The sequence below is a fragment of the Lepisma saccharinum genome, chromosome 12, assembly GCF_977018435.1.
Source record: "Lepisma saccharinum chromosome 12, izLepSacc3.1, whole genome shotgun sequence".
NCBI lineage: Eukaryota > Metazoa > Arthropoda > Insecta > Zygentoma > Lepismatidae > Lepisma > Lepisma saccharinum.
The window spans coordinates 40,835,683-40,844,330 of NC_139240.1; the positions used below are offsets into that span (position 1 = coordinate 40,835,683).

The 8,648-nt window shown below is 37.2% G+C and overlaps 1 protein-coding gene across 1 annotated transcript in view; it reads right to left on the reverse strand.

The window, feature by feature from the left end:
* Nucleotides 1–4,347: 4,347 nt before the first annotated feature.
* Nucleotides 4,348–8,648, reverse strand: part of LOC145996312 (uncharacterized) — a 27,527-nt gene continuing 23,226 nt past the window's right edge. Inside the window, exons 6-7 of the mRNA XM_083132744.1 lie at nucleotides 6,742–6,869; nucleotides 4,348–4,543 (exon numbers count right to left, since the gene is read on the reverse strand). Coding sequence (XP_082988870.1) covers nucleotides 4,348–4,543; nucleotides 6,742–6,869 — 324 coding nt within the window. The remainder of the gene's footprint in view (nucleotides 4,544–6,741; nucleotides 6,870–8,648) is intronic.

Genomic DNA, 8,648 nt, shown 5'->3' on the forward strand with positions numbered 1-8,648 from the left:
GTAAACATATACATGTTGGTGACTGTGGCTTCCCCCAATGGCACGGCTTAATTCATCGCACCCTGAATTTCTCTTATTGAAACGCTGTGATGCAACATTTTCCAAGCATTCTTTATCTGCTTACATCTCGGCAGTGTAGCCAATACGTGGAGCAATAATCCTTTAATATCAATAGTAAGAAAGGATTAGGATGGATTTCATGCTCTAATAATTCCATGCGTGTCCAATTCAATGATTTCGTTGCGTAACTTTTTTTCACAAACATAACTTGCCTCACAAACAGGCGCGTGCCCAGGATTTTCGTAAGGGGGGGGGTTATGAATCCAATACATTTTCCAGTTCACAGGTCAAATTTCTTGTAATAAATTAGATAATTAATATACTTGGATTTTACCCCAATGAACGCAATCAATGTATTTGCTATGGATGCTTCATGTTTTTATTGCATCATATAAAAGCACCTGCTTGAATATTTCCAAATTATTAATATTTTATATTTAATTGCTCAAATATAATTTTTAAACAAAAAATATGTACACTCAACATTGCAACAACATTAAAGAGATTAAAACTACTTGATGTCTTAAAGACTGTAATAAATAAGGTACCACAGTTCAACAATTTAAATTCTGAAATTTAGGCATCGAGGTTTCTGTGCGAGTTCTGACAATATGTCGTCACAAGTAACTTTTATATCCCAGTGAATGTTCAGAGCAGCTAACCCATTTAATCTTTCTTCGCAAATGGTATTTCGAAGATAGGTCTTCAACGTCTCAAAGTTGAGAATGATTTATCATTTGATGTTGTTGTTACCGGGATTGTACATAATATGCGCAAACGTGTGTTTACCCAGGGAAATATTACTTCAATGCATATATCAATTGCTTCAAGAGCATTTACTGGACGTCTTTGCATTGCTGCAAGATGACGATACCACAGTTTCATTTCAGTGTGCGCGTCGTCGCCTTGTAATCAAGGTGTTCCAGGTTCAATACCCACCCGGTGGAGGCTAATAGTGGTTCGGATCTCACTTTAAACTTTAGGCCCAGTCCCTATTAGCCTTACTGTGCATAAAGTGGATTTAAAACATCAATTCAATCAACATTGTACTTGTTGTGGAGATGGATTTGCTAAATATTGTGTACATTTTTGGCATTGTATTATTATATTATTGGTCAAAACATTTGTTTGACAGTCGATAAACAAATACGAATCCCTTCAGTAATTAACATTTTCTACTACAGTGTCATTAATGTGTCATATTCATTTTCATATTAGGTCTATGGAGAGGAATTGTGTATAATGTTAACGTTATGGAACTGCGAAACCAACTGTTGAAGGGGCCACTCCCCCCTTCCCCTCCGAAGCCCAGTACCGCACCACAGGATCTGTCACTGAGCCCGACAAAATCTTGCCACACAGTGCTCGAAATAGAAATTCGTAGCCGAAAAGGGAGGGGATATTTGATCGATTTTGGAAATACGATGGGGTACATCCTTGTATGGATCAACATGGAGACAATACAGTAGGTGGAGGATGCTCAATATGAAAATTATTCTAATTGGGGGTATGATTTGTGAAACTTTCTTAACTGGAGGCAGCATCACCTACTTCGACCACTGATGCCAGAAAAGTTGCTTTCAGAAAATGAATTTATTACTGCACACGTATATTACTTATTGTATTTGTTGCGTTTGTATAAGAGAAATATTCAGAAGATTTGTAAGGAATATTTACAGTTAATAGGATGCCTATCTAGTCTATCCCGTGTCGTAATACAAATTTTATCCCTTTCCTACAAAATAATAAAACTGATTTTATAATGTGGTTGCATACATATACACTGTATAGTAGCACCAAGCTTTCTGGGACCTCGGAAAATACGTGAACCACAGGCTTCCCCGTGGCTTTAACTAGCGACACTAGTTCCACTGCTCCGACGCCAGGGTTTCAAATGCCTTGGTGGATCTATCGTTTTTGGAGGGTTCGTGAACAAAACAAAAAGTAAATGATTGTAAAGTCCATTTTATATTCAGATACGTTAATCGGGACTGGACTTAAAGTTTAAATCGGGATACGTACCACTGTGCAATGCACCTTCACAGGGGATCAAACCCAGGACCTCTTTGATTACACCACCATCGGTGAGGCCCCTGAAATCATTGAGGGAACTTGTTCATCTTCATGTTCTCTCGCCCTGCGAAAGTTTATTGGTGATATAGGGTGACATCCTACACACGTCTTCCAGACATACACACGCGGACACCCCCCTCCCCTGCACACACACGATTGTATGCTTACAGCACATGCTGTGCCCTCCCAGAAAAACAATTCTAAATCCGTCTATGGATATATCTGCTATCAAATAATGAACGTCACTTACCTCGACAGTTCCTTGACATAATGTTGCAACAAGGTTTGCAATATCTTCTGTTATGCCTTCTTGTTGAATATCAAGAGTCTGAAAGTTCGCACGTTTCACTCTCGCAATTCGGATGGAATTCCTCTGAACTTAAATCGACCTTTTCTGACGTTCTATTTGTGGAAGGTGAAGCTTCAACTTCCATTTTTTGTTTCTTTTGGAAATAATCTAATACGTATTTCTCCTCTTTTCTCTATCCATCTTTAGTTCCACGTCAAAAATCTATTACACACGCAGAAACGTAACACACAACACAACCACTTCAACTTGCTACCTTGCAGACTGCAACTCGCTACAACCCCAGAGAACACCAGGACTTGGGACAAAGATACCGGGCGGTCGAATGTCTGAAACATGCATCCAACTTGGTCCAGCTCAAATTACGTCACCAGTGTTGACAGCAACCAGTAGTGTCAGTGTCAGTAGTGTTGGCAACTGCTAAATTATTTACGCACAAATTCAAGTGAGATCTTTCACACATGTTACAAGAAAATTCAATAAACTGAAGGCTGGAAATTGGTTGAGAAAAAAATATCTAATTTGTAAAGAGCACAAGAGTAAAACGTATAATATTTTGGCATATTAATTGCTTTTATTTTGTTTATGAAACTGACTGGGCCAGTTGCGCTATATAACGCATCCCTCCCTCCCTCCCGGCATGCTATTGTACAAAACATCGCTTGCCTCCTTCATAAAACCATGCCTCGCTACTGCCTGCAACAATTATTATTATTATTATAATTATTGATATTTTGAAATAAATATGCATCCAGGTGCGAAATAAGATTTTGACTTACTTTGCCTACTAATTGTAGTGATTCAAATCTCACAGAACTTTGCTCTGCTGGCATAAATGGTATAAGAAGGGGAAAGAAAGAAAAGGGAAGTTAGCAGCACTGTCGTAACAGGAAAGGGAGGGTCATTCTCCTAAGAGGGTCATCGTGGGTGAAAGAAAGGGGAGGAGAGATTCCTTCAGTTCGCATTCCAAGGGTTGCGGCTCTTTTCTTGACCATACTGAGAAGGAAATTCTACTTCCTTTTCAGTGACTAAGGAATGAATGAATGCTTGTGCATTGCTGTAACTCAACTCCAATATTATCAAAAGTAATTGAAGAAGCAAATACATTTCTCATTGCCAAATGTAAACATTTTACAATATTGGCGATTTATGAAATAAAATGTATTTCTGCTTTGAATTTTTTTAAATGACGAAACCAATGGGGGGTTTTAACCCCCACCAACCCCCCCTGGGCACGCCACTGCTCACAAATAAGGTCAAGTTTAAAACCTATTTCGTTAATGATCATTTTCTACAAGACTCTCTTCCTCTATGTTCGTATGAAGAATTGATTGCAAGTTAAGGAAGAATGGTTATATACATACATACATACATACATACATACATACATACATACATACATACGTGTGTGTGAAAGGGTGTTTATAAAAGAAATAATACAAACAAGGACACCAATACTGTATAAAAAAACATTATTTACATACAGAAACGATTTACACGCCATCTTTATTTAAACTCATCACACATTATGAAAAAAGATGCATACATTATACAATAAATTAAAAAGTTTTGGCATTAAATACAATAAGGATTGAAATTATAAATACAAGTATAAAAATACCAATCGTAATTTCAATATTTTTGTTAATGTTGTAGAGCTGTCATTTCATTATACAAAAACGATGACAATGAAGTGAAAGTTAGATGTAACATTAATCAGTCCAAATGTAAATTATATTATTTTAAAACTGATAGCAAAATACTATAGTGTAACGTTGTAATATTTTTATTATACGATAATAAAATATTAGCTTTGTTAGATTGTCAGTATATTTCCAACTTTATATTATAAATTGTGAGCTAATTTTTATTGCACCGTTTAACTTTACACATGGTGCATAACTAATTCAAATATTCTTGTTTGGGGAGACACTTCGTGTCTTTATCGGGGATGGTGTTCCAGTTGTGTGCTTCTTGTATTCCATGTCGCAGCCGTAGAAAAGCGTTTCACAATCTGCACCTTTTCTACCAGAAGAACCAGCAGCGATAGCCATGGCAGACCGAGTTGGTGAATCTGCGTCCAAGGACTTGGCAACTATGTCACTATATTAAAAAAAATCTTGATCATCAAGATGTCGTATGTATTTCATTTTGGCACTAACAGATCTGCACGTTATCTTTTGTATCAAACAAAACTCTATAATTACTATCAAAATATATATTCATTTGAAAATCAAGATATAGTTCTCCATGATCACATTTATATCCGCACATAATACATTTAGGTAATTGTAGGGTCTATATTTATTGTTCTGCATGATTTAGATGTCCATCTTTTATGCAATTCCTTCTTTACAATGTAAGTGTAATATTAGGGAACAACGTATTGGACAAAGGTAATTAATGTCGGTTAATTCAAAGAAGTACAGATCAAAGGATCGGAACCAAAGCTCTTTGATTATGCGCGTCAACTACGATAAACACAATGCAACCGGGATCACCCCCCCTCCTCCCCTTCAAAAAAGCTATTGACTTCTGTGGCGAGCATGTCAATAGTTTTCTACTCGCCGAAAGTTGTCGGTTCGAATCCCGGCTTGAACTGAGCTATTTTTTTAATCATCATTCATCTTCCTAGATACGAATAACCTATGCGGATAGAAAAGCAGCGATAAATAACAATATAAGCAAACATGCGAAAAAAAGGGGGAACCCCCGAAGTAAGCCCCCCTTCACCCGCATACACTTTAAAATAAACCAGAACGTCAGTTCCCCCGCCTTTTTCTCTTTTCTGTTTATTACTCAAAATATACAATATATAATATAATAATAATAATAATAATAATAATAAAAACATGCTAGTATAATATTGTTTGTTAGATTTTACATATTTGAGTTTATGTTAATCCATTCTGGGAGCCAGAACGGTAATTATAATTAATTTTGTTAATATTAGAACATGATTAATTAGAAGTTAGTTAATGGTTTAATTGTAATTAGTATTATATAATTAATTAAAAGTTAGTAAGAAGAAGTAAGTGAAGAATTAGTAATAATGAGTTATTTTTATGTTTCTTTATATTATTTTCTTTTCGATTCGTGAATTAGTTATGGGAGAATTGAATGTATTGCATATACTTTGAAATGTGCGAATATTTTAAAAATTCTAATGATTTGGTTCCTATTAATTTTCTATTCTGGTAAACCAGAACAGATTTGGTATAGTACATTTCCACAGTAGAATTAGGTAAAATTTACTAAAGTTCACAATTGTGAATTATGTTTTCCTTAAACACGCGAAGACGTTCCCTTCCCGATTCAACAAACAAACAAACAATCACATTATAAATTTAATAGAGAGTTGCAATACATTACCTATGTGTGTGTATATATATATATATATATATATATATATATATATATATATATATAGGGTGTTTCCGGGCTGATGATACAAACTTTCAGGGAAGATGGAGAAGGGCACATGTATCAATTTGAGATAAAGAACCCTGGTCCGGAAACGACTTAGTCGAAAGTTAAAAGCGAAAATCGGTGTATGAAGATGTAATATTTTTATTATCTGCACAAGTTTCACAAGCTGCTACATTCACAACAGTTGTTCAAAGTGGTGTCCCCCAGCTTCGTTGCAGGCATGACTTCGTTGCAGAAAGTTCTTGCGTACCCGCTGGAACAACCTGTCGAGACTGGAGAGGATCTCCTGGAACAACCTGTCGAGACTGGAGAGGATCTCCTGGCAAGAATTCTCTCTGCCTGTGACATTGTTCGAACGACCCCAGGGTTGTTCCAACGGGTACGCCAGAACTTTGTGCGACGATGTCATGCCTGCAGCGAAGCTGGGGGACTCCACTTTGAACAACTGTTGTGAAAGTAGCAGCTTGTGAAACGTGTGCAGGTAATAAAAGTATTACATCTTCATGCACCGATTTTCGCTTATAACTTTCAACTAAGTCGTTTCCGGACCAGGGTTCTTTATCTCAAATTGATACATGTGCCCTTCTCCATCTTCCCTGAAAGTTTGTATCATCAGCCCGGAAACATCCTGTATAGGTATATATTGTAGTTCAGACGTCAGCAACTTGCTTGAAGCCACACAAAGTGGCTCAAGTGAAATTGTTACTCATTCACTGATTTCTACAAAGGTAACGTATGGGAAATATGTGTTAAGTTCACTTTATGATCAGATTGATTAATTAGGACTGAACCTACAGTTTAAAGTACATAGAATTCAACACAGGTAACCATACCAATACTAAAGAATGATCACAGACTTATCTTATTCTTACCTGACGAAGTGTCCCAGTACCCTGCCAGTAGAGCCTAGTTCGTTCACGAGTTGGCGGTTAGCCAAGCACATGGTTCTCTGGATGCAGTGAAAGTGTTGGTCTTCGTCCTTACTCTCTGCATAATGGGCCTGCAAATGCAGAGTCAATAAAATCTACCCTTTTCGTAAATAGAAAAACAGTAAAGTCGTTGCTTCTATTGTCGTGCTGTCTTATTCCACCGGCGGCGCCAGAATTATAATCATCTAGGGGCGCTGCGGGGGTGCGGAATGAAATTTAGGCAGTGTGATGTGTTAGCTACTAAATCTAAATAATAATCAACTTTTAGTAAGCATCTATGACAATATCCCAATGAAACTGAAGAATACTAGCGACTTGATTCATTTTCGCTTGATTTTAAAAAGAACTACATGTTTAGAAATTTGAAAGAAACAGCTTGTTCAAGGGATGCCAATGACACACATGGCCAACCGGAGAATTTTTTGACAGGAGAGGCAAGAACAGCGGTCTCACTTCAGTACCTAACATTCCGTGTTCAATGTGACGACATGTATGACACCGTGAGAGTTAGTGTTTTCAGTCGAACACAGGTTTTGAAAAAGGGTGCTGTATGGAGTGCGCAAGCACCCCTTCGAACTCTCCTGGCGTCGCCCCTGCCTATTGCACATCAGGCGTGGATGCACGATATCTACCTAAAACTAATTTTACAAGGATGCCACTGGCGTACGGAGGATGGAGCTCAAGGCATACAGACCCTACCAAAATTTTCAAATGAAAGGTATAAAGAACTCCGGAAAACCCAAAGCGGTAAATTATTCAAACTAATACGATAGCATTAAGATATACGTTAGAACAGTTAATCTAATATGTCTGCTATATGATTATTTTGTGTCGTATAATGCTATCTTATATATTTTTCAGACCTGTCAGTAATAGGAGCACCCAGACAATCATTAAGAAGGGTAATCCAGTGCAGGGTGTCTACCAAAATAGCAAATTCAAAATTATTGACTTCTTCTGGCATACGCGGAGTTCTGGAGGGGCCAGAAGGGGCCTGCCCCCCCCACTTAAAAAAGACAATAAAAATAACACATGATTAAGTTCAGTTACGTTTGGCATGATGGCATGTGCGGTAATTGAGCCGCAATAGCGGGACTTAGACGATTTGATTGATGTGTACAGTTTGAAGAAAGAAAAACGTAAAATGACTTTGTGTTGAGTCAACAGTTACTGCTGAGGCATCAGAAGAACTTTTCAATTTAATTTTTCTAAAATTTCTGAAGCTTACTATTGTACCGTAACTTTTTTAAAGTAATACGAGTTTTGCATCAATAAAAAATTAATGAAATGCAAAATGGAATAATTGTACTGTATTGCTTCTTTTAAAACTGACAACCAATATACTAATTAATATTTGTTTACTTAAGCGAGGAAATTTAACATTTTCAAATCTAAAAGGCCTAGAACTCAGTGTTTTTAAGTTGTTGTTTTTTAATTTCCGGGGGAAGGTCTCCGGACCCATTATAAGCTAGGGGATATTCAAAAACCCTCAGGTACATCATGTGCTTCTCCCAGAGTCTGCCCCCCACCCCCCAATGCAAAAGCTCCGCCCATGCTTCTTCATGACTTTTTCTTGATCTTTTTTTCGTTTCTCTGAACTCTTATTTATACGATTGGGAAAGTGGAAATTAGCAATTACGGAAACAAATATTTATTTAATGAAAAAACCCCTACCACAAGGCCAGTTAAGATTAGAACTGAAGCTGTATTTAACAAGAGTATTAGACTTGCTTTATCTATTAATGCATCCTGCATTTGGCAGTATAGCGAGGCTCTGGCATCAGGACTCACAGCCAGTATAATCTTATGTGGTGCTCGTGTTGTCGTCCATACACGTATTCTTGCGATTG